At 31.2% G+C, this 27580-nt stretch overlaps 1 protein-coding gene across 1 annotated transcript in view; it reads left to right on the forward strand.

Annotated features, from left to right (window-relative positions):
* LOC143251010 (adenylate cyclase type 2-like) overlaps positions 1-27580 on the forward strand; it is a 178744-nt gene that overhangs the window by 117907 nt on the left and 33257 nt on the right. The window contains exon 11 of the mRNA XM_076502285.1: positions 7487-7545. Coding sequence (XP_076358400.1) covers positions 7487-7545 — 59 coding nt within the window. The remainder of the gene's footprint in view (positions 1-7486; positions 7546-27580) is intronic.

A 27580-nucleotide genomic window follows, 5' to 3' on the forward strand; every position in this document is an offset into this window, starting at 1 on the left:
TCTGAATTTTTCTTGAAAGTGGTAAAACCACCTTGTTGCTTTTCAATGGATGTTTTAAATGTTCAATTTTGTCCTTTCGTGCCTGACCAACAATTTCATCAAACTGGGAGGAGTGCTTAGTTGCGTAATGTCGCTTAATATTGTACTCTTTCATGACTGCAATTGTAGTTTGACAGACGAGGCAGACAACACCTTGATTATGTGGGACAACAAGATATTTTGTGCACCATTCACTGTTGAATAACCTTCCCTCATCATCAATTTTTCGTTTCTTAACTGCTGACATTTTACTAGCCCTGAAATCAAAACAAAAATTATTCTCACGAAAATAGCAAAGTAGAAAAAAACATAGAATTTATTTACACATGGAACCTCTTATGGACAGAAACACATGTTTCTAAATTGGCATCCCGATCATAGCCTTCCGGTACTTAAATTAATTGAGAATAGCAAAATACAGTGTGACCTCGCCTATTCGCGGTTCGCCATTCGCGGCCCCGCATATTCGCGGGTTATGCGCGAACTGCGTTTTGTAGGTCACAGAGACTGAAAGGGCTTTTCGAGGAGATTTCTGTTGTATTTACTCAATCAAGCCGTTTTATCAATTGTCGTCTTCACCAAACAAGATTGGACTGCTATTGGCTGACTGCCTCAGCTTCCCCAACAACGCAAACGGCAAAGCACAGCCCGGTAACGCACGGTACAATTTAGTGAAATACATAACAGTATGCAATATTGCTACATTATTACTGCATCAATGAGTATAAGTATCATTAGTGTTTGGGAAGCATTTCATATAGTATATAATCGCATACATATACGTTTTAAAACTGCGTCCAATATTCGCGGTTTTCGCTATTCGCGGAGGGTAAAGAACGTAACCCCGCGAATAACGAGGTCACACTGTACATAGAATCAGATGCATCTGAAAGCAAAAATTTTAATAAATTCAGTAAAGTCACAACAATATGCTAAATAATAATCAATTTACCTTCAATCTCTTGTAGTAACTGTAAAAGGTAATAAAATTTTCACCAATAATGAATGACGGACAGCAGAGGTTAGGGAAAATTGTCGCCAGCGGGCGAAGGCGAGGTTCAGGACATGACGTTGAGTCGTAGACAATAGTGCTAGTGCACGTCACCTATTCATGCCCTAAGGAGGCCGACCAATCGAATTCGGCCTGCTCCTCTCTAGCAAAGATAATTTTAGAAGTTTGTCGAGTCGAAGCCTGGGAATCCCGTAGGATCGATGCTTTTAAAAATATTCCATTTGCGTTGGATTACAGATCAGGCCACATGGTTAGATTACAACAACTAGGGCCACACTAAATGGCTTGGCGGGCCGGGTTGTGGCCCGCGGGCCGCCTGTTGCACACCCCTGATATAGTACATCTCTCGAGAATCACGTGTTCGTAAATGTATACTCTTTCCTCTTGGCAGTATGGTTTCTCTAGATACAAAACTCTCATTGGTGGTACGGTTTCCTCTCCATACAAAACTCTCATTGGTGGTACGGTTTCCTCTCCATACAAAACTCTCATTGGTGGTACGGTTTCCTCTCCATACAAAACTCTCATTGGTAGTATGGTTTCCTCTCCATACAAAACTCTTTCCCATTGGTAGTATGGTTTCCTCTCGATACAAAATAAATTAAAAATGAGAATTTAAAAGCCTGCAAATAGGGATTGTAAAAAAATAAGAAAACGAGGCTGAAATACTGTAGATATTATATACTTAAATTATAAATCTCTAGTTTGACTCCCCCAAATGTAAGTCTACGTAACAGCGTAGAGTCAAAATAATGTTTTTAGTTTGAGTAAATAATGTCTACAGATCTTCAGCCGTGTTTCCTTACTTTTGTTTTACAATCACTATTTACATTTTTTTAATTTCCTAGTTTTGTATGTATCTTGTTTACTGGTTTTCATGCTCAGCTGTGGGCAAAAGATTACTTCATATCGCAGCTAGGCTAGCCTTATACATAGTAATAATTAACATAGCTTGCAGTAAGCTGATACGGTGCATGATGATTTACTGTAGCTACAAACTATTTAATCGCATTTGTTTAAGATGTAAAATATTAACCTGCAATGGGTGATTTTCATTGAGATGTTTGAGAATTTATTGTTTCTGTGCAACTAAATTATCTATGTATATGATTCACAGCAATGAGCAAATATATGCGTATAAAATCTTATGTTTACCAAAACAGCCTTTTCAAATAAAATATGTACATCTAAAAGATCGCTTTAAACAAACCTTGGTATCTTTTTAAGTAATTATTCTGGAAATTTGTGTTACAAAATTTAATATTAAATGTATTGATTCTTTTTTACTTCTTCGTTTCATAAACAATATTGGCGTTGGCTCCTTTATGACATCAATTCTACCGTTTATAAAGCATTTAGCATCTACGTTTAGCATCTACATTTAGCATCTACGTTTACCTATTACTTACTGGAAATTCCGGTATCGTTTTTTAAAAGAACATCAAATATTTGTAAGAAAGTAAACTCAAGGGGTATTTGTTTGTTTAGAATTAAGCGCAAAGCTACACATTTGGCTATCTGTGCTCTACCCATCACGGGTATCGAGACCCGGTTTTTAGCAGTGTGAGTCTGCAGACTTATCGCTGTGCCACTAAGAGGCTTTCTTCAAGGGATAATCTTAACATCGTTTACATTATAATTATTTTTTTAGCTTGTTTTAGATATAGAAGAAACAAATTAACTCAACAACGTCTCTAGAACCTTATTTAATATTCAGTGATGTCGAGAAAACCCATTTGTAGAGAAATATATATATATGTAAAAACGGCTCGTTTGGGTTGAGAAATTTTTTTACGTAGAGAAGTGAAGTTCGAAACGTTCTTCACTCCTCTACGTAAAATATTTTCTCAACCGAAACGATCAGTTTTTACATATATATATATATTTTATTTAGTATTCTACAAAATGTTTAGGTGTAATATACCAAACCCGTTTTTGCCGCAGACTGGTAATAGAATAATAATAATAATTACAAGAGGGCTGCTTCAAGAGTATTTTCATTTCCTTGTATATCTAAACTACATGTTTCTCGTGCATGTTTATACAGGTTCAGTCTTAGCAGTCAATAGTAAAGGTTCCTACGTGTTGTTTTAATTGAATCCTAGCTGTTTAAGATGCTTTTTTCTTTGGCATTCTCGTAGGATTTTTATGCAATTCCTAGTGATTACTATCGTGATTTGTGATAGAACATTCCTCGTAAATCATGTGACCGTGTATTTGGGGTCTTTATTGTAGTCTCTTGTAGGTGTAGACTATTTCTGGGTTATCACGTGATCGTGTATTTAGACTCCTATAGATATAAGACATCCCTCATGAATGGCACAATATTTTTCTAGTTACTATTTATCATTAACTGCAGAACTCCTTTACTCACAGATGGAAGTCAAGCGACATTGTACATTGACATTTGAACAAAATTTGCTGCCTTCTGTCATTAATATTTTTTTATCTCCACGCCCACTTTGAATTTTAGAATTAGGGTTAAGACACATAAGAAAACCCAAAGGAAAATAAAGAAAAGAGCTTCTCTCTAAAAGATAATATACTGAAAAGCTATCTAGTAAAAAATATGTACTTTTAAGCTGCTTTTCGTTTCGTTTCCTGTTCTTTGTTTGTTTTGTCTCTCCAGCTGTTGTTTTTGTTTTTGAACAGTAAGCTTTTAAAAATGTTTTAATTAATTTTAAAAGATGCCATCTATTTAGGATATGTGTTGTTTGAATATAGATACCAAACAAAAAAATGAACCATATGTGTATTTGAGAATGCGAATAAACTATTTCACCGCTTGAAACATCTTGATTATAAATATAAATATAACAAATACTTGTTTTGTTGTCAAGCACATAGCTAAATAATGCACTATACACACCATGGGTATGCAGGTCAAAATATTAACGTTATAGGCCATGAATTCTAACCCTGAACAAACAGCAGACTGTTTTTTATGATAGAAATACAAAAACAAGGCGGAAAAAATCTTATTTGCAGTTCTAGTTCTAAACGTATTCCAGAAACAAAGAGGAATAACCTTTTAAAGCGAACTACTTTTTTGTATTTTTGTGTCTCTACAACAGGCTGTTGCCGTCCATTCTACAAAGATTCATCATTCTTTCTTTAAATTCGCGTAATACTGATGTTTCTAATATCTGATGATCCTGTGTATCGATTACTGCTGCTGGAAATTGGAATTTTTTTTAACCTTCTTGACGGTTAGTCATTTAAACCAATGATATCACTGAAAAACTTCAGTAAGTGCTTAAATAGCTGGTAATTACACTCTTCTTTTATATAACACTAAAGTAGTGACCCCTAGGGAACAGCATTCAAACAGAACATCCACTCCAGTGACAACTTGATATATAGTTTGATGAAACACATTTCGAAGAACATGAAAGTTGCTTTAAGATACAAAAAAAGTAAAAACTAAAAAGTTTACTGACAGTCGTACGATTACGAAAAACAATTGTAAAAAACTGAAGCAAAATTTACTTCAAAATACTATATATTATATATAATAATAATAATTGAAATACCATATAATAATAATAATTGAAATACCATATAATAATAATAATTGAAGTACTCTATATTATATGTAATAATATATAATAATAATTGAAATACTATATATTGTATATAATATTAATAATTGAAATACTATATATTATATGTAATAATATATAATAATAATTGAAATACTATATATTGTATATAATATTAATAATTGAAATACTATATATTATATGTAATAATATATAATAATAATTGAAATACTATATATTGTATATAATATTAATAATTGAAATACTATATATTATATGTAATAATATATAATAATAATTGAAGTACTACATAATAATATATAATATTAATAATTGAAATACTATATATTATATGTAATAATATATAATAATAATTGAAGTACTACATAATAATATATGATATTAATAATTGAAATACTATATATTATATGTAATAATATATAATAATAATTGAAGTACTACATAATAATATATAATATTAATAATTGAAATACTATATATTATATGTAATAATATATAATAATAATTGAAGTACTACATAATAATATATAATAATAATTGAAATACTATATATTATATATAATAATAATAATTGAAATACCATATATTATATATAATAATAATAATTGAAATACCATATATTATATATAATAATAATAATTGAAATACTATATATTATATAATAATAATTCTGTACTTTCACTTCAGAAAGTAAAACCCAGATTTAGGCAATGCCTTAAAATAACTGAATATTTTGATACTTTTAACCTCTTATAATAACACATTTCTTCTTTGTATCGTAATTTTCTCGATTTAGGGGCTTCACAATGGAATAAGTCTGGATTTTTTAAAGTGATTATTGTTTAACTTGTATGTTCTTCGATTTCAGTTTGTTGAAAGGATTTTTTAATAAGCAAAACAATTTATTTGGAATTGAAAACATAAAATATATTACATGTCTAGCCAGTAATGATTATTTTAGCTTGAATTTTGTTGGTTTTATCTTAATAAAATAAATCTCAATACATGAAGCAGATAGACACAGACAAACAAACGTAAACTACACATAAAAATAAGTATACACAAGAACTTATATTATATGAATATTTATTTATACCAAACAGATTTCAAACGACACCCAAAACTCAATCGCTTTCGTATAGTTTACTCTTTTTTAGAAGAATAAAGAATAGCACGACATTTGAAAACACTCGAGTTTTAGGTGTCGTTTGAAAACCATTACAACTTTTGTATTTAATTCTGTGTGCAAAAATCTTAACCTGAATATGCTTATAATATGCAAGATGGTAAACTGAAGCAAATACGTGAAAATTAATATATCGAAATAACTTTTTATTACTAAAGAACTTGAGACAGCTGGTGTTTAGTTGTTTAAATTAAGCACAAAGCTACACAATGGGCTATCTGTGCTTTGCCCACCACGGGTATCGAAACCCGGTTTTTAGCGTTGTAAGTCCGCAGACATACCGCTGAACCACTGGGGGGTCCATGAGACAGCAGTACATCTTACTTTAAGCAGGGAGTTTATGGTTTCTTATAAAAAGTTGAGTCAAACTCTGTTACCTAACACTTGCTTGTTACAAGAAAGAAACAGATTTGTCGGTATTACCTTCTGTCTCTAAAACAGCCTTGCAAAGGTTCTGGGCGTTCGATGTTCAACTGAACTGAATAAATCAGCGTTTAAACTTATGCTCCCCCCCCGAAGTGAAATGATGTTAAGTGTGAGGGCTTACATTACTCAAAACAGCTTATGTGAAACAGCACAACATTCAACATCCCACAACAACTTCAAACGATTCTACTCCTAGTATTTTTCATGGTTGGAATAACACAGTTACATTCAAATAATTCATTGAGATGCAGTCAAGTATTCAAAGCAAGCAACAAATAATAGTTTTTGTAGCTCCCTATCGAAGTTTTCACATCCAAATGTCAACGTTCAAGACACCATTCTTACCAACGCCTTGTTTCACAGGTGTAATGAGCAACTTGTAGATTGTAACCCACTTGAAAAATCAGACATCATGTCCTGAATTCTCAAAATAAATCCTAGATGGAGGATTTAGCACCATGTATACCGTTCTGTTTTCACATTAGCACTTCCAGTGGTCTCCAGTTTCTTCAACGTATTAAATACATTGGATTAGTATACTGCAAGGAGTGCTAAAATGTATCAGATAAACCTACCACGTATTGCATTTAAGAACACTTTTTCGTTGAAGAGTTGTTAGTTAGTGTTTTACTTTTTCACGTGAAATGTTATCTTGCTTCTTATTGGCTGCCCATAACAACTCCTGGCTTTTAAGAACTCGAAATAGTAATGCAAATTCATAATTGAGAGTTTACTCACCGAAAGCAGGAAGTGTGTTTACGAAAACAAACCAACCAAAAACAATTCGTCCTTAAAAATAATGTTTAGCGTATTATAAAAAGTATTTTTATAACACAATAAATATTTTAATAAAACTCATGTTTTCATCACTTTTCTAAGTGAATTAATAGACGTGCTATACAACGATGAATTTCTTTATTTTGAGAAAAATGTGAGTAAAAATTCAAATGATTATGAGACATATAATTATCAGCTGTGCTTTTCATGTTTCATTGAATCTGTTTTCTTAATTTATTTTCTCAAAACTGCAGTTTCATTAAAGGTAGTTCGTGAAATGTAGTCCCGAATGAAAAGGATTTCAGATAAACCCAGTGGTTTCTTAAATATAATACACTCCCCACATCTTTCAGCTAAAACATATTTTAATGTAGTTTTCTCACTATCGTGGTACCTGTCTCAAATGTTGTTGTTGTTGTTTATATGGTAAGTGTAACATTACCGTGTTAATAACAAACAACCCATCACTGATCTTCTCTACAGAGCCTGGCACTGATTGAAGGCAATATTCTACCTGGGTCTGGAGTACTGACTGGTTGTCGGTGAGTAATACATTTTGAAATTCAGACACGTTCATTTCTGTCTCTCTCAACGTCAAAGCCACCATTTAATAGGATTTCTGTTTGAAACCATGTAATCGTTAAATATTTTATAAGCTGAACCCAGTTCTAACACATATAAAAAGGGTTTAATTGAATGGACAAATCTTTTTTATCGTTTTTGTTGACAAAATGGAATATCTCTGTAGACTCATTTTCGCTTTAAAGTGGCTCAACGATACCTTGACAAAATCCATCAACAAATATAGTATTTTACCAATGTCGATAAAAGTTTCCATATTTTCTTTATGTAAACAACTAATGTTTTTTTCTAGAACATTTTCACTGATTTACTGTGACAGGAATGTCGTTACAAATTATTACCATGCAACAATATATTGTATCATGTAGGCGTAACACAAATACATTGAAACACCATTCGTAGTAAACCATCGATGTTCGAAACGATTGAAACAATTTTCTTATGAACTGTTCATATAGGGTTTTAAATGAACTCAAGTACATTCACGAAGTGGGTATCTCGAAATTCGTGAATGTTCGTAACAGGGAACGATAGGTATGTATACAGTATTTCGTATTGACGCTATTTGCTGAATAATTTACAAGATGAAACGTGTAACCATCCTTTGAATTAGAAAACACACATAAGTAGTCAAGTGCTAAGATTCAACAGGGTGTGGTGTAGTGTTCTGAATTTTAAATTTCTCTGGAGTAATTCTGTCTCAAGTGTTGTAGTAAAAGCCAGTTCAGATTTATGTGGATACGTTTTTGTGCGAGTACAAAAGATCAAATTGAGTACCACTCACTCTTTCTAACACTGTTCTGAAAAAACGTGCAAAGGATTATGTATATACAATTTGATTGTATGGCTTCAAATATATTGTACTTTATAAAGGAGCACTTTTATATCAAAGTGTTCTTTTCATAAATTTTTCATTTCATTAAAAGTATGAAGTCTTCCATTTTCTGCCCGAGATAGAACTGGAGACAGTATGCGTCAGAAAGTGAATGATAAACTCTAGACAACAGTAATTTATACAATGTTTTACAAGAGTATAAATTAACTGTAAACTTTACACAACAATAACTTATACGATTTTTTACGAGAGTATAAATTAACTTTAAACTCTACACAACAATAATTCATACGATGTTTCACGAGAGTATAAATTAACTTTAAACTCTACACAACAATAATTCATACGATGTTTTACCATAGTATAAATTAACTAAACTCCACACAACAATAATACATACGATGTTTTACGAGAGTATAAATTAACTTTAAACTCTACACAACAATAATTTATACGATGTTTTACGAGAGTATAAATTAACTTTAAACTCTACACAACAATAATTCATACGATGTTTTACGAGGATATAAATTAACTTTAAACTCTACACAAAAGTAATTCATACGATGTTTTACGAGAGTATAAATTAACTTTAAACTCTACACAACAATAATTCATACGATGTTTTACGAGAGTATAAATTAACTTTAAACTCTACACAACAGTAATTTATACGATGTTTTACGAGAGTATAAATTAACTTTAAACTCTACACAACAGTAATTTATACGATGTTTTACGAGAGTATAAATTAACTTTAAACTCTACACAACAATAATTTATACGATGTTTTACGAGAGTATAAATTAACTTTAAACTCTACACAACAGTAATTCATACGATGTTTTACAAGAGTATAAATTAACTTTAAACTCTACACAAAAGTAAATAAATTAACTTTAAACTCTACACAACAATAATTCATACGATGTTTTACGAGAGTATAAATTAACTTTAAACTCTACACAACATTAATTCATACGATGTTTTACGAGAGTATAAATTAATTTTAAACTCTACACAAAAGTAATTTATACGATGTTTTACGAGAGTATAAATTAACTTTAAACTCTACACAAAGGTAATTTATACGATGTTTTACGATAGTATAAATTAACTTTAAACTCTACACAACAATGATTTATACGATGTTTTACGAGAGTATAAATTAACTTTAAACTCTACACAACAATAATTCATACGATGTTTTAAGAGAGTATAAATTAACTTTAAACTCTACACAACAATAATTCATACGATGTTTTACGAGAGTATAAATTAACTTTAAACTCTACACAAAAGTATTTCATACGATGTTTTACGAGAGTATAAATTAACTTTAAACTTTACACAACAGTAATTTATACGATGTTTTACGAGAGTATAAATTAACTTTAAACTCTAGACAACAGTAATTTATACGATGTTTTACGAGAGTATAAATTAACTTTAAACCGAGTTACTTCGTGCTCATAGAGCTGCTGATATATTAATTTTCAAAATGTTGATAAAGTTTAACGTAAAATTTCTAACAAAGTTTTACACAAGTTATTTCTGCCGTTAAAACTTTACTTGAACCCGACCAAATAACAAGAACAGTAACCTGCTGGTTTCTCAGAACGACTGGTATAGGTATTAACACTTTTACTAATGAATCAGAGAGCAACGTTTTGACCTTCCTCGGTCATCTTCAGGTTGGTCAGCCGTTCTGAGATACATTTTTACTTCAAGTGTGTTTCTTGTCAACAAGAACGTGCTGGTTTGTCAGTTAACCTCCCCAAAAAAAACAACAACAAAACTTACAAAGTAAATAAATAATTAGTATTAGAATAAGGTAAAAATACTGTTGTGATATTAATTCTCACTCTACAAATCATAATTACATAGATAAAGTTGGTTATATATATGTATGTATATATACTCGTATATAGCCTCTAGTCCATTAAAGCGTTTGTTGGTGTCAAAGTTACCTCAAAGTTCTATTATCATCTTTTCTTCCTTGATTAACAGTTGATCTTTACTTATCACCAACAGAACTTCTGGATCTTTCCTAACTCATTCGACTCGTAATCCGAGGGTCGCGGGTTTGAATCCCGGTCGCACCAAACATGCTCGCTCTTTCAGCCGTGGGGGCGTTATAATGTTACAGTCAATCCCACTATTAGTTGGTAAAAGAGTAGTCCAAGAGTTGGCGGTCGGTGGTTATGACTAGCTGCCTTCCCTTTAGTCTTACACTGCTAAATTAGGGACGGCTAGCACAGATAGCCATCGAGTAGCTTTGCGCGAAATTAAAAAAAACAAACAAACAACTTTCCTAACTTAGCATCTTTCTCGATTCATATCTGTTTTCAAGTTTCCTGTTCCTGTTACCTCTTCTGTTATTTTGCATCTTTTTTTATCAGACCACATCATCTCATCTTTTTCATTTGCCTATACACTTTGTCTTCTCTAAGATTCCTTATGTTTATCTTTTCCAACCCCAACATAGATATTACTGTCACTTCCTACATCTGTTTACAAGCCTTTTGTGTCATCAGCTATACTTCTGCATCGTTTATTTGCAATAGTGTTGTCTGTTTGATATCTGTATGTTCCTTCTGGTTACTTTCGTGCCATTTTGTGTACACCTCTGTGTTAACACGTTCCTGCAGCAAGTAGTAAGTCGTTTCTTTCATGAAAATTTACGGTTTCCTCCATTTCTTGTGTGTTATTATTTTATTACCTTCTTGACAAAGTTTTGTAGTTAAGTCTTTCATTAGTATTAATAGATCGCATATGTTTGAGAACTTTCTGTAGTACTACTTGTAACTGTTCACATTTTGTTTGCTTCATTTATTGGCACATGTAATTCCTTCTTTGTTTTTATACATCTTGATTAAAATTTCACTGTAATTATTAACTGGTTGCCAGTTAAATGAGGATTTGGCAAGCATGTTTTGACGCTGCTAAACCAACTATCTTCTTGTAAATTATTATCTCTTCTGCATGTGCCTTCAACTTCTCAACTTATGGCCAATTACATTTGTTGTTGTTTTTCTCATAAATCTCTCTTCTTATTGCTTCAATTATTTCAGCCGCTTTTTATCTTCTCGCACAGAGTTTTTACAATCCCACTGTCAATATTAATTGTTCATTTTTAACACCTTTGAACCATTTGGTTCACTGTACCAGCTTTTTGTTCCGGAATCCATCTTAATCAGTCTTCTTATGGCATTTGGCAGACTGCTAAGCCTACTTTTACATAACCTAAGCTTGTTTTATAAGATTTGTTTGTTTGAAGTTAAGCACAAAGCTACGCAATGAGCTATCTCTGTCCTGCCCACAACGGGTGTCGAAACCCGATTTCTCGCCGCGTGAGTCCGCGGACATATTGCTTTGTTACTGGGGGCGTTTTGTAAGATTAGTTGAATAAACTTCTATTCAACGCATAACACAAGAGGGGATAACTTTCACTTAGTCTCTCCCGTTTCACCTTCACGGCTTAGAAACTTTGGTTGATTCGAAATTCCAGAAATGTATAGAATCGAGAAAATGATATTAGAAGAAACCAAAACTCTGTCAAATGTATAATTTTAATTATAATAGACGTCAGCTTCCTTTTTTCACTGTATGTTTTTAATAACAAAGCAACTGGACATTAGGTACATAGGTGCCTCATCTGACCTAAAATTGCCAATCCGTTAATTCTGTGAACATAATAAGGATTTTGAATTTTTAAGATATTTTTATACCATCTGCAAGTTCATTTGAAAAGGTTTGTGATATTGTTATCATGTGATAACATTCTGATGTCTCTGTCGGAACATTATACAACAAAAGAGTTTTTTCTAGAAAAAAATATTCGATAACTGAACAAAACAGGAACACGTATTAATTCTCAATTATTAAACATAAATAGTAACAAGGAAAGAAAATTACAGAAAAAAACAGTACGACATGAAACTCTTATTTATTATAAATGTTCGATACGAAGTTTGGCCTCTGAATTATCACAGTCTCATATGGGATCAAACGCAGAACCTCTCGGATGGTAGTCCGTTCATTACAGAAACCTACGTATAAGACATCATCAGATACTTGTTAACTCGTAATTCGAGACCGATATTTGGAGATTATCTTTTAATTAAAGATATTTTTATGTTTTCTTGCCAATGAATCAAAACCTTGTTTTTGGTGATGACTGTTGGTACTGTGGAACATGAAGCAAAAATCCATCATTATGGTTTTCAACTTTCATGTGCTGTAGTTTTACGTGTAGAAGTTTTAGTTATTTGTCTTCTAAGGTGCCGCAATCCTAACCATTTTATTTTCATCTATTAGCGCTAAATAAATTCTAACTATTAAGTGATATGGTAAATTATATACATTACGTAACAAGCAGCATCTGCTGTTTTCCTACAATGTTTTCATCCAGTGAGACAGCGGTACGTTTACGAAGTTCCAGCGATAAAATCCGTATATCGATTCCTCGTGGTAAGACACAGCAGATATTCAAGGTAGCATTTGTTGTAACACAATCGAATCAATTATATTCTTGTTTAAAAGTGGAAAATAGTGTAATTTAAATATCAATATTGCGCAGAGAAATTAATTCGAGTAATAAATTTGGTTATTAGACGTTTCCTGTTCAAACACGGTTTTCACTTGTTTCAAAGTTTTGAACATATAAAGAACTGAGCAAGGAGAGATCATGTTTATATGTTTAATGATAATAAATGTCACTACCTATTTCATATTGCCTGCTTTGGATCAGCAACCTGGTAAATATTAGAAACAGCGTCACCAAGATATAGCTGTCTTGTACGCCCGACAAATACATAATTAAAAATAGGTCTCTAATAAGTGAGATTTCTTGGTTATCTACGCTAAACTAAAAATTGTATAAAATAATATAAAGAGTACTACAATTGCTGAAATAGATTACGTTCTTACAATATATTGCTAGTTATTCTATTGTTGTACAAGTGTTGCGTACGAGAGTGAATATTGCTAAATACGAAAGATTCGTGGGACTCAACAATGAAGTAAAAAAAATAACAAAACAAGACATAGATGGAAATAAACATATCTCCTAGCATGGCTGGCTAATGATCTCATAACAGATTAAGCTGCCTCAACTTTTCTCCATGGAGAATAAAACACAAATTATGTTTTTTTTTCTTCTTATCTTCAGTTTCAAACAAAACTAACATCAATACGTTATGGTTGGATCACTTACAGACCTTTATCGATAACCAAAACCGACTTTTTTAAGTTGTCATTTAGTGTAGGGTTGTCTAATTATTTTCCTTTTAAGGTGCTGGAATTCAGTCCAGATTATTTTTGTTTATTGGCGTTTAGAATATAAATCATGGATATAAGATGGCAGGTATTTTTTTCAAGTGATTTTCTTCAATTAGAGAATATTTCAATTTAATGAAGCGTACCAAGTACCATTGTGCTGCTCGTGCAAAGTGGCCATTGCCGCTGCTCGTGCGAAGTGGCCATTGTTGCTGCTCGTGAGAAGTGCCATTGTTGCTACTTGTGAGAAGTGCCATTGTTGCTGCTCACGCACAACAACTAGGAATGATTTTGATTTGTTCGCGAACTCAGTAAACAACCAAATATATATAGTGTATCTATGAACTCAAAAGACCCCACAAAATGTTGTTCTTGCTAAACTAAGCTAAACGACCAAGATAATTAAATATCCATTAAATGAAACGAGTACATCGAAATTATCCTAATAAACTAAGCTAAACGACCAACATAATTAAGTATCCATTAAATGAAACGAGTACATCAAAATTATCCTGCTAAACTAAGCTAAACGACCAACATAATTAAGTATTCATTAAATGAACGAGTACATCAAAATTATCCTGCTAAACTAAGCTAAACGACCAAGATAATTAAGTATCCATTAAATGAAACGAGTACGTCAAAATTATCTTGCTAAACTAAGCTAAACGACCAAGATAATTAAGTATCTATTAAATGAAACGAGTACATCAAAATTATCCTGCTAAACTAAGCTAAACGACCAAGATAATTAAGTATCCATTAAATGAAACGAGTACATCAAAATTATCTTGCTAAACTAAGCTAAACGACCAAGATAATTAAGTATCCATTAAATGAAATGAGTACATCAAAATTATCCTGCTAAACTAAGCTAAACGACCAACATAATTAAGTATTCATTAAATGAACGAGTACATCAAAATTATCCTGCTAAACTAAGCTAAACGACCAAGATAATTAAGTATCCATTAAATGAAACGAGTACGTCAAAATTATCTTGCTAAACTAAGCTAAACGACCAAGATAATTAAGTATCTATTAAATGAAACGAGTACATCAAAATTATCCTGCTAAACTAAGCTAAACGACCAAGATAATTAAGTATCCATTAAATGAAACGAGTACATCAAAATTATCCTACTAAACTAAGCTAAACGACCAAGATAATTAAGTATCCATTAAATGAAACGAGTACATCAAAATTATCCCTTTTTCTAAAATAAAAGAAAAAGTATCTGTTATTTTAAAAACTAAATTTTGTTAATTATAACGGATTTACTAGTATACATTAATCTTTATATCTACGTTTATTTCAGTTTAATGCGTGTCACGTATATTGTTAAATACATGTATATGTATTACACATATATGTAGAAACGGCTCGTTTGGGTTGAGAAAGTTTTTTACGTAAAGGAGCGAACAACGTTTCGACATCCATTGTGAACCTGACGATGACCTAAGAAGGTCGAAACGTTGTTCGCTCCTTTACGTAAAATTTTTTCTCAACCCAAACGAATCGTTTCTACATATATATTTTTCTCTACAAGTGGGTTTTCTCGACATCACTGATTATTATTTCATGTATTACACAAGTCCAGCCTGTTCTCTAAATCTGCAGAAGATTCTCGAGAGTATGAATCAATAATATATATTTCAGGAAAACACTAGTGTATCTTTGAATATTGTTGAACTTTCGGGAAATCTCATCTAATAACTGTAAAAGCAAACCATCGCAACACACGGGGAGACAGTAACAGAATATTGTTGGCCAGCTATAGTCAGTATATTGCTAAGCCTTGGAAGTTATAAATGTGAAAAACACTTATTAATCGGAAAATACAGATATTTGACCAAGAATGTTTATTGATTTCGAACACTACAAACTTTAGTGAATTAACTTCGGTCGTTAGCAAATCTACGGGGTCATCATATATCTATCTTATCCTGCTTAATATAAGCTTATAAACCGCCTTAAGTTAAACAAGAATAGAGCTGGCTAGCATTTCCGTTAGGTGTAGTGTATCTGTTTATCAGCGTAAAATTAATTCGTTCGTTGTGGACCTGGACAATTAATAAAATATTTACTTCCAAAACAGATAGAAGACTGAATATTGTTTGTATGTTTATAACATTTTTGCATATAAATAATTATTTGTAATAACCGTTACTATAAATTGAATTGTAGTTTATATATTAAAATATATTTATGTAAATAAATAAAACTGTGTGCATCAACCTTGTTGGAAAATATTATAAATTTGATAAGCATCGACATTCAGTTAACTTCTAAATTAAAGTTAAAATTTCAGGGTATTTGAAATCGTGATACGTAACGTGCGTATCATTATTTATTGGTCTAGTATTACAAGCGCTCTAACTTATCATTTTATCTCCGTTAAAGTTTCTCTTGTTCGCCAAACCTTCATGAATGAATCTTACACTACTGCTGTTCTGGTTGTGATTCTATTTGAATATCAAAAAGACAACAACACAATTTCGTTTTATAAAACGAGTTTTTAATCGATTATTTTCATATAATTCGCTTTTTTATTACAAAACTGTTATTTAGATACTCTAGAAAACATGTCAAAAAAGTTTTCAAATTCAAATATTTTGAAATAACTTGCTCAAACATCTCTTCCATTTAGTATATTTCAGACATATATTTTTTAAAGTTTTCTATGTTTGATTTTTCTTTAGTTCTGTTTTTAACTATATTTCATGAATAACGTAGCGCTTAAAACACGTGAGTCTTTCATAAACTAAAAAGAGCATCTGATGTAGTCTCGTGCTCAGATTGATGCTGAATTTTGAGCTTTCGTGTTTGGACTCAATCTGTCTGGAGTGTTTTAGTGGACGAGGCGTCGCTTTCTCTGATTAAGGCTTCTTTCAGTCGATATAAACTTTCATATTCAGTACCACCTACTTCTTCTAACGCAACACAAAGTTAAATATTATGCGCATAATCTAACTGTGTGGCTTAAAATATATCATAAATTACCACACCAAAAATCGTTTTGTTCTCTTTTGATTGTTTTTATATTAAAATTATCGAATCGTGTATTTCCTTCCGGAGACCTTAAATCTGTGAGGCGTACGTTATAACCACTACACCACAGTATAGAAACTTATACAATATCACAAATGAGTTCAAATTTAACTGAACTTAAGGTTAATTGACGCTTTCCGAGCTAGTTTGGGTCATAGTTCATATATATATTCATTGAAATAATGATCTTAATTATATACCAAATCTCGGAGAAAGTTTTAATACTTATCTTAAAAATGTTTTTCCCTAGACTAAAATATGTTTTTATCATTAATTTTTCTGAAAGCGTCTATTTAGAATGAACGTGCGTTTCGTATGTATGAACATGAATTATATACAGTTTTGATCAATGCATAACGTTCTGGTTTCTTTGCAGAGGCGTAACCAAAGGGATCCACACCTCCTGAAAAATCTTGACATATTGATCGCATATTATTTTTGAACTTTTATATATAATATATTCGATTTGTATCGTTTAATAAAAAAAATTACATAAATACTATTACTTGTTATTTTGAATTTCGCGCAAAGCTACTAGCCGTCCCTAATTTAGCAGTGCAATACTAGAGAAAAGGCAGCTAGTCATCACCACCCACCGCTAAATCTTGGGCTACTCTTTGGCCAACGAATAATGGGATTGACCGTCACATTATAACGCCCCCACAGCTGACAGGGCGAGCACGTTTGGTGCGATCGGGATTCGAACCCGCGACCCTTGGATTACGAGTCGAACGCCTTAACGCGCTTTGCCATGCCGGGCCTACTATTACAATTAATTAAATTTGTTTTAATGACCATTTTACTTAAAATTTAAATACATTACAGTTTTCTAATATAATGAACCCTCTTAAAACTTTATTTAAAATTTACCGGATTTCAATACACGTGGTGGGCAAAGCACAAATAACCTATTATGTAGCTTGGTGTTTAATTTCAAACAAATAGCTAAACTAGCTAAAATAACGACATCACTTCTAGGATGGATGTGAGTCAGTGGTTATTCTGTCTGGTTGTGTAATGAAAGGTCTGAGGTTCAATTACGATGTACTTTTAAACATGCTTGAACTTTGAACACGTTATAATTGTGAAAGTCATTCTCAGTATGAGGTTAAGGGTATCCGTATAGGTGGAGGATGATGCTTACTGGTTGCCATCCTTCTGAGCAGCAGTTCTGATATAACCATTTAGCCCATCTGTCGCATAAAGTGTCGCTAAAGTTAAAACTGTTTTAAGATATTCTTGTGATAATATAGTTTTGATCTACATTAATATTTTTACAAGACAAACCAAAAAACAACCAATATAATCAGTTTGGTTATTATTAACCAATATTAACATTTACCGTATTTTGAGGTAAACAATACCCTCCCCCGATGTACCTCGCAATTGAAGAAAAAAGTGTTTTAAGAAACTATTAAGCTCATATCTCCCTCACTCGTGTATACTCCCCAAGCCAATGACATTTGGAAGCCAAGAAAAATTAAATAATCATTTGAAAATAGGACAAACCAATAAAACCTTTACTAAACAGACATTCTGGATCAGTAATCAGTAACCTGTGGCTATCATTCGCTGAATCTACAAAAAGTCTTTGCACCAATCAGAAACAGGGATAAGCCATCCATTCAGAACGTAGTCCACAATCTATCAGAATTACAATTGTAATATATTCCAATATTGATAAATATAGTTAAAAGTATTTATATTTATACCTTCTCCTTTGACAACAGAATAACTGGGATTGTTTAAAGACGTATTTATCACTTCACGTGTTGAACAACAACAATATAAGGGAATATTCAGGATAGACAATTGGCAATTTCAGTCTTAAAAACAAACAAACAAAATACCGTATTACTTGTACTCGAGTACACCCAGCAGTTGGTATTTTTGAAGATTAATTTAACATATGGATCGCGAGTCATTTGTGTGAAAATACGGTATACATAATATTTCCTTGGATCTTATGGTGAACATTTAATCTAAGATGCATCAGTATGTAATTTCACAGGTTTTATTTAATCTGGATTTTACAATGATGTAGATTATTGGGTTTTAATTAGTCCAGATTGTAAAATCGTAAAGATTTTCGGGTTTTATAGTGATATATATTATCAGATTTTATTTTATCCAGATTGTATAATCATAAAAGTGCTGAGGTTGTATAATCTTATAGATTTTCAAGTTTTATTTAATTTAGGTTTTATAGTGATATAGTTTATCAACTTTTATTTGATCCATATTGAATAATCATGTAGATTATCAAGTTTCATTTTATATATGTTTGTATTATCAAGTTTTATTTAATGCAAGTTGTATGATCGTACAAATTTTCGGGTTTTATTACAACAATACGAAGGTGACGTGACATTCATCGTTCTACCTGTGCGTAATCAAACTATCGAAAGAACAGCTCAAAGAATACAGAAACGAGCTATACGTCAATTAAGGTGGACTACTTCACTTCTTTCTAGTTTTCTAAAATAGAAAATGATCTTCAAAGCTAACACTAATACACACTACAAAATAACTTAAGCTAAAGTTGAAGTTCAAACACAAACTAACGTATCACAGTTTAAGCTACGCTGATAAAGGATTTGAAGAAAGTTACCACGAAGAAACAATTGTTGAAATAGTAATAACATATGTTCAGATTTGTTGAAATAGTAATAACATATGTTCAGATTTGTTGAAATAGTAATAACATATGTTCAGATTTGTTGAAATAGTAATAACATATGTTCAGATTTGTTGAAATAGTAATAACATATGTTCAGATTTGTTGAAATAGTAATAACATATGTTTAGATTTGTTGAAATAGTAATAACATATGTTCAGATTTGTTGAAATAGTAATAACATATGTTCAGATTTGTTGAAATAATAATAACATATGTTTAGATTTGTTGAAATAGTAATAACATATGTTCAGATTTGTTGAAATAGTAATAACATATGTTCAGATTTGTTGAAATAGTAATAACATATGTTCAGATTTGTTGAAATAGTAATAACATATGTTCAGATTTGTTGAAATAGTAATAACATATGTTCAGATTTGTTGAAATAGTAATAACATATGTTCAGATTTGTTGAAATAGTAATAACATATGTTCAGATTTGTTGAAATAGTAATAACATATGTTCAGATTTGTTGAAATAGTAATAACATATGTTCAGATTTGTTGAAATAGTAATAACATATGTTCAGATTTGTTGAAATAGTAATAACATATGTTCAGATTTGTTGAAATAGTAATAACATATGTTCAGATTTGTTGAAATAGTAATAACATATGTTCAGATTTGTTGAAATAGTAATAACATATGTTCAGATTTGTTGAAATAGTAATAACATATGTTCAGATTTGTTGAAATAGTAATAACATATGTTCAGATTTGTTGAAATAGTAATAACATATGTTCAGATTTGTTGAAATAGTAATAACATATGTTCAGATTTGTTGAAATAGTAATAACATATGTTCAGATTTGTTGAAATAGTAATAACATATGTTCAGATTTGTTGAAATAGTAATAACATATGTTCAGATTTGTTGAAATAGTAATAACATATGTTCAGATTTGTTGAAATAGTAATAACATATGTTCAGATTTGTTGAAATAGTAATAACATATGTTCAGATTTGTTGAAATAGTAATAACATATGTTCAGATTTGTTGAAATAGTAATAACATATGTTCAGATTTGTTGAAATAGTAATAACATATGTTCAGATTTGTTGAAATAGTAATAACATATGTTCAGATTTGTTGAAATAGTAATAACATATGTTCAGATTTGTTGAAATAGTAATAACATATGTTCAGATTTGTTGAAATAGTAATAACATATGTTCAGATTTGTTGAAATAGTAATAACATATGTTCAGATTTGTTGAAATAGTAATAACATATGTTCAGATTTGTTGAAATAGTAATAACATATGTTCAGATTTGTTGAAATAGTAATAACATATGTTCAGATTTGTTGAAATAGTAATAACATATGTTCAGATTTGTTGAAATAGTAATAACATATGTTCAGATTTGTTGAAATAGTAATAACATATGTTCAGATTTGTTGAAATAGTAATAACATATGTTCAGATTTGTTGAAATAGTAATAACATATGTTCAGATTTGTTGAAATAGTAATAACATATGTTCAGATTTGTTGAAATAGTAATAACATATGTTCAGATTTGTTGAAATAGTAATAACATATGTTCAGATTTGTTGAAATAGTAATAACATATGTTCAGATTTGTTGAAATAGTAATAACATATGTTCAGATTTGTTGAAATAGTAATAACATATGTTCAGATTTGTTGAAATAGTAATAACATATGTTCAGATTTGTTGAAATAGTAATAACATATGTTCAGATTTGTTGAAATAGTAATAACATATGCTCAGATTTGTTGAAATAGTAATAACATATGTTCACATTTGTTGAAATAGTAATAACATATGTTCAGATTTGTTGAAATAGTAATAACATATGTTCAGATTTGTTGAAATAGTAATAACATATGTTCAGATTTGTTGAAATAGTAATAACATATGTTCAGATTTGTTGAAATACTAATAACATATGTTCAGATTTGTTGAAATAGTAATAACATATGTTCAGATTTGTTGAAATAGTAATAACATATGTTCAGATTTGTTGAAATAGTAATAACATATGTTCAGATTTGTTGAAATAGTAATAACATATGTTTAGATTTGTTGAAATAGTAATAACATATGTTCAGATTTGTTGAAATAGTAATAACATATGTTCAGATTTGTTGAAATAGTAATAACATATGTTCAGATTTGTTGAAATAGTAATAACATATGTTCAGATTTTTAGCTTAAAAATAAAGCAATGCTCTCCAACAAAACACTGATTATTTTTTCAGCGCTTACATTTTCTAATATTACAATAGGATAGAAGAAACTAATGTTTCTATGATCATTTTGAAAAAATATTTTTTAACTTTTGAAACAGCATTATGAAGCAAAGGTAAGATACCAAAAGTACTATGTTAAAGAAGTAAGAAGGTAAGATACTATGAGTACTGTTTTAAAGAAGTAAGAAGGTAAGATACTACAAGTACTGTGTTAAAGAAGTAAGAAGGTAAGATACTACGAGTACTGTGTTAAAGAAGTAAGAAGGTAAGATACTACGAGTACTGTGTTAAAGAAGTAAGAAGGTAAGATACTACGAGTACTGTGTTAAAGAAGTAAGAAGGTAAGATACTACGAGTACTGTGTTAAAGAAGTAAGAAGGTAAGATACTATGAGTACTGTGTTAAAGAAGTAAGAAGGTAAGATACTACGAGTACTGTGTTAAAGAAATAAGAAGGTAAGATACTACGAGTACTGTGTTAAAGAAGTAAGAAGGTAAGATACTATGAGTACTGTGTTAAAGAAGTAAGAAGGTAAGATACCACGAGTACTGTGTTAAAGAAGAAGAAGGTAAGATACCATGAGCACTAAGTTAAAGAAGTAAGAAGGTAAGATACTATGAGCACTGTGTTAAAGAAGTAAGAAGGTAAGATACCAAAGTACTGTGTTAAAGAAGTAAGAAGGTAAGATACCACGAGCACTGTGTTAAAAAAAGTAAGAAGGTAAGATACCACGAGTACTGTGTTAAAGAAGAAGGCAAGATACCATGAGTAAAAGAAGTAAGAAGGTAAGATACTACGAGCAACTGTGTTAAAGAAGTAAGAAGGTAAGATACTACGAGTACTGTGTTAAAGAAGTAAGAAGGTAAGATACTACGAGTACTGTGTTAAAGAAGTAAGAAGGTAAGATACTATGAGTACTAAGTTAAAGAAGTAAGAAGGTAAGATACCAAAAGTACTGTGTTAAAGAAGTAAGAAGGTAAGATACTATGAGTACTGTGTTAAAGAAGTAAGAAGGTAAGATACTACGAGTACTGTGTTAAAGAAGTAAGAAGGTAAGATACTACGAGTACTGTGTTAAAGAAGTAAGAAGGTAAGATACTATGAGTACTAAGTTAAAGAAGTAAGAAGGTAAGATACTATGAGTACTGTGTTAAAGAAGTAAGAAGGTAAGATACTACGAGTACTGTGTTAAAGAAGTAAGAAGGTAAGATACTATGAGTACTGTGTTAAAGTAGTAAGAAGGTAAGATACTACGAGTACTGTGTTAAAGAAGTAAGAAGGTAAGATACTATGAGTACTGTGTTAAAGAAGTAAGAAGGTAAGATACTATGAGTACTGTGTTAAAGAAGTAAGAAGGTAAGATACTACAAGTACTGTGTTAAAGAAGTAAGAAGGAATTTGGAACATTAAGATAACGTTTCTGTCAGTTAGTAATAAAACGTGATTACGTAAGATGGAAACAACAAAACTTACAAAGTTTGTAAATATCTGAGACCAGGACAAATTTATTAAACCATGTACCTTAGTACATATTTCTAGTATATAACGCTATAAATAATAAATTATTTATGTTGTCGTCATTAATGTGGTGAGGGCGAACAGTACTGGAAATAACGCCTAAAAATGTTTGAAAAAATGTTTTACTTTTTGTATATAATAACAACTGTGTATATACATATTACTCTGAGATGTTGATTTTGGACAGGGTCAAAACCGTAATGAACAAAAATGTCCACACTAATTAGAGAAGATATTTACTTTGATACGATAATGCTAATATTCAAGACAAGTGTGCATAAGGCTATAATCGTAATTAAATACTAAACTAAAATTTACTTAAAGTTTAGTCCTCCGCTAGTACAGCGGTAAGTCTACGGATTTACAACGCTAAAATCAGCGGTTCGATTCTCCTCGATGGGCTTAGCAGATAGCCCCATGTGGCTTTGCTATAAGAGAAAAAACACACACTTAACGTCTAACATGCTTATTTTGCCAATAAAAGTGATTTTATATATACAAAAAACGTAAAGTGTTGAATTAACGAAGTACTCATACGTTTTCTCTATCTACTTAAAGGTTTCTTATTATAAAATCTAGTGATACTCAAACTCAAAAAAATACTTAGAGCAAAAATAGACAGAAACGACATACCATGTTCATCATACAACCTGCCAAAATAATAAGAACGGAAAACAGAAAGATAAATATTCTTACTAGTTGGTTTAATGCCCCCCGCTAGTACAGCGGTATGTCTCCGGATTTACAACGCTTAAATCAGGGGTTCGATTCCCGTCGGTGAGCTGAGCAGATAGCCCGATGTGGCTTTGCTATTAGAAAAACACCCAAAAATAATTTATTGTCCCGGCATGGCCTAGCGCGTAAGGCGTGCGACTCGTAATCCGAGGGTCGCGGGTTCGTGCCCGCGTCGCGCTAAACATGCTCGCCCTCCCAGCCGTGGGGGTGTATAATGTGACGGTCAATCCCGCTATTCGTTGGTAAAAGAGTAGCCCGAGAGTTGGCGGTGGGTGGTGATGACTAGCTGCCTTCCCTCTAGTCTTACACTGCTAAATTAGGGACGGCCAGCACAGATAGCCCTCGAGTAGCTTTGTGCGAAATTTCCAAACAAACTTGGTTCAAAGCGACATCTGTTGAGCAAGGTATGGATCTCGTGGCAGTTAATTACAAGAAACTTGCATTTCTAAAGTTCATTGAACGAGAACTAAATGTTACTAATAATCATTAACTTTCTCGTATGTTTATAAAGTCACTTGTTACATGTGTTCAATAGAAATATATATATATATATTTGTAACATGTGAAGTACATTGACATTTCTACGTCACTTGTAAATCCCCCAGTGGCACAGCGGCATGTCTGCAGATTTCGATACAATGCGCAGATAGCCTATTGTGTAGTTTTGTGATTCGCTAAAAAAAGAAAAGTCTATTATAATAAAATAAAAGCTACAAGTTAAATACTCTTTGTGCCTTGATTGATGAATATTTAAATCTATAAATGTTAAACAACGGTAATAATGTTTTTTCTTTCTTTACGGTTATATCAAAATAAACAAACAACAAATCACACTGTTTTGCAAGTGCGATCGAATCAACAAATTGGCCTATGTTAGCAGTTTATATGGTAACCAGTAAACTGAAAGAACGTTATTGTTAGCAATTTATATGGTAACCAGTAAACTGAGGAAACATTATTGTTAGCAATTTATATGGTAACCAGTAAACTCAGGAAACATTATTGTTAGCAATTTATATGGTAACCAGTAAGCTGAGGAAACATTATTGTTAGCAATTTATATGGTAACCATTATAATTGAGGAAACATTATTGTTAGCAATTTATATGATAATAATTAAACTGGAAAAACGTTATTGTTAGCAGTCTATATGGCAACAAGTACACTGTATTGTTTACCATTGAAACTTGTTATCCGCGTATTTCGGGTTTAATGTCATTTTAATTCGTTTTTTTCTTTCCTTATTACCTTTTAGTTGACTACTAGCTTTAAAATCTGAACCTCGCAACACTAATATTATTACGCTAAACTTGTATATAAAACATAGTTTCATATCAATGTCAACATTGATCCGTCATTCTTAATAAAAAATATCTTTCTATTTTTGAAGAATTTGACGAAAACACAAAATTTCTTCTGTCGACTGACCGAAAACATGTTTAGAATATAAAAGCATAAACGCAGAATAATACATAAAGAGGGAATGGTTTGAATATATATTTGATGTTTTCGTGTCTCTCTCTATATATATACGTTCAAGTGGGTATTATATAACTTGCATGATTTTATGCAGGCGTCAAGTAACTAATTTGAAGTTAATACCTCTATTTGGACGCCCCTCAGTGGCTCAGCGTTGTGTCTATGGATTTACAACGCTAAAATCCTGGTTTTGATACTTGTGTTGGTCACAGAACAGATAGCCACTTGTGATGCATTGTGCTTAACTACAAACAAATAGACTCTCTTTTCACATTTCTCATAGAAATTACAACTGTCAAAAAATGCTCACTTTGGTAGCGGTCTTTTCTTGCACTCATTAAAAAGATAGGGAACTGCGGCATCCAGTAGATAAAAATTCGTTTAGCTATTGTTAATGTTTTGAAAGATATGATTTTCGTCTGATTCAATATTAAGGAAGTTTAAAAAATCTAGGAAGCAATATTAACAGAAACTTAAGTTCTGGTATATTTGTGATATCAATGGTAATAAATGACAACTGCTTGTACCATATTTCTGATCAAAAGACAGCTGGATATTAAAAATAGTGTTTCAAATCACAGCCATCTGGTTTATTGGAAATGATTAAAAATGAATAAATTTATTAAAATTAAGAATCTTACCTGTAGAAATAGACGTTTCAGTTTGCATAATGAAGACTTGCCATTTCGGAACTAAGTATTTTCTTTAATGCCATTATTTATCAGCAAAATCAAAATTAATTTAACAGTGGCACTCAGTGAACTGCATAACACTGCTATGCAAATATGATCTTATTCTGCTCTCCATGAATACGGAAATGTGCCACTATGTCTTTGTTATCAACGGGACTCGAACTATTTTTGACATGACAACTAGGAATAATGTTCTACTTATGTCAACCGAGCGTAATCGAAGTAAGATAATTGTTCATTGTATTATAGAGCATATAGTGGGAAAAGTATGTCCTGGCGTTAACATTTGGGGATTTTGTTGTATTTTTGTGACCTTGACCTTTGAAGAACTAATTACTTGTGATAGATTTACTATTATATATCTATTTTAATATCGATATTTAAGATGAATTTGTGTTTAGAAATACATATAACTTATACTGTTAAATCTGGTTTGAAAAATTTTCGCCTTTTCACTAAAGTTGTAGAAGATTCTTGAGAGTAAGAATTAACAATTCATGTATGTACGTAACCACTAATGTATCTTCAGTATTTCTGTGCAAGCTGAAATTTCAAGAAACTCTCCTCACGCCTATAAATGCAACCAAAGTGACACTCCGAGAGTAAGTATATATTGTTGGTTTGATACTGTTGGTATGCTATAAACATTGAAAGTTATATCTGAGATTAACGCTTGTTAATTTGAAACTTAAGATATTTGACCAGGAACGATTATAAATTTCAAACGTTGCAAACCGTTTAACCTCAGCGGATTCTCACCAAACATTAGTATTTTTACGATGACATTATGTAACTTCAGTTGTAAAAACCGCCAAGAACAAAGAGCTAGCTAGATTTCTGGTAAGTGAATTGTACTTACGTCAACTCGAAATTGACTCGTTCATCGTGAATCTTCGAAAAAGGCATCAAGAAAGTTCCAGACCAGATAAAAGACTCGACATTCTTTGTAAGTTTGTAAAACTTTAGTATGCAGAACATTAATTATAATAATGTATTCTCAAGACGGTTGGTATGGGTATTAAAATTTTATTTTAATTAAACTAGCCTGAAACTGAGTAAACGATAATTTAAAATCAGACGTTAATTAGATGTCGATATGTATCCAAGCTATGATGCTTGCCTGAATTGTGTTGCATAAAACACTTCTAACTTTGTTCATAGTCCAAATATATACCAGCTTTCGTCCGAATCCATTAAGCAATTTTTGAGACATCTTGCTAACAAATACACAGAGATTAAAACATAAACTTCGATTAAAATCTAAACGATCATTACAAAATGAAATATGCAAAATATTTATGTTTCTGCTCGACGCACATTATAACTTCTAAACTACGGAAACTTAGCTAAAATATACCTTTAAGTTTTCTTTAACAGAATAACGGTTCAAATATATTTTCAACACAAGTTTTATTCAAGTGATACTGGTATTTTTGCAAAATTAAAACAGGTTTGTATTATTTGTTTATTTTTACTATGAATATGCATTCCAACGATTTTAG

This window comes from Tachypleus tridentatus, chromosome 5 (genome assembly GCF_004210375.1).
Source record: "Tachypleus tridentatus isolate NWPU-2018 chromosome 5, ASM421037v1, whole genome shotgun sequence".
Lineage (NCBI taxonomy): Eukaryota > Metazoa > Arthropoda > Merostomata > Xiphosura > Limulidae > Tachypleus > Tachypleus tridentatus.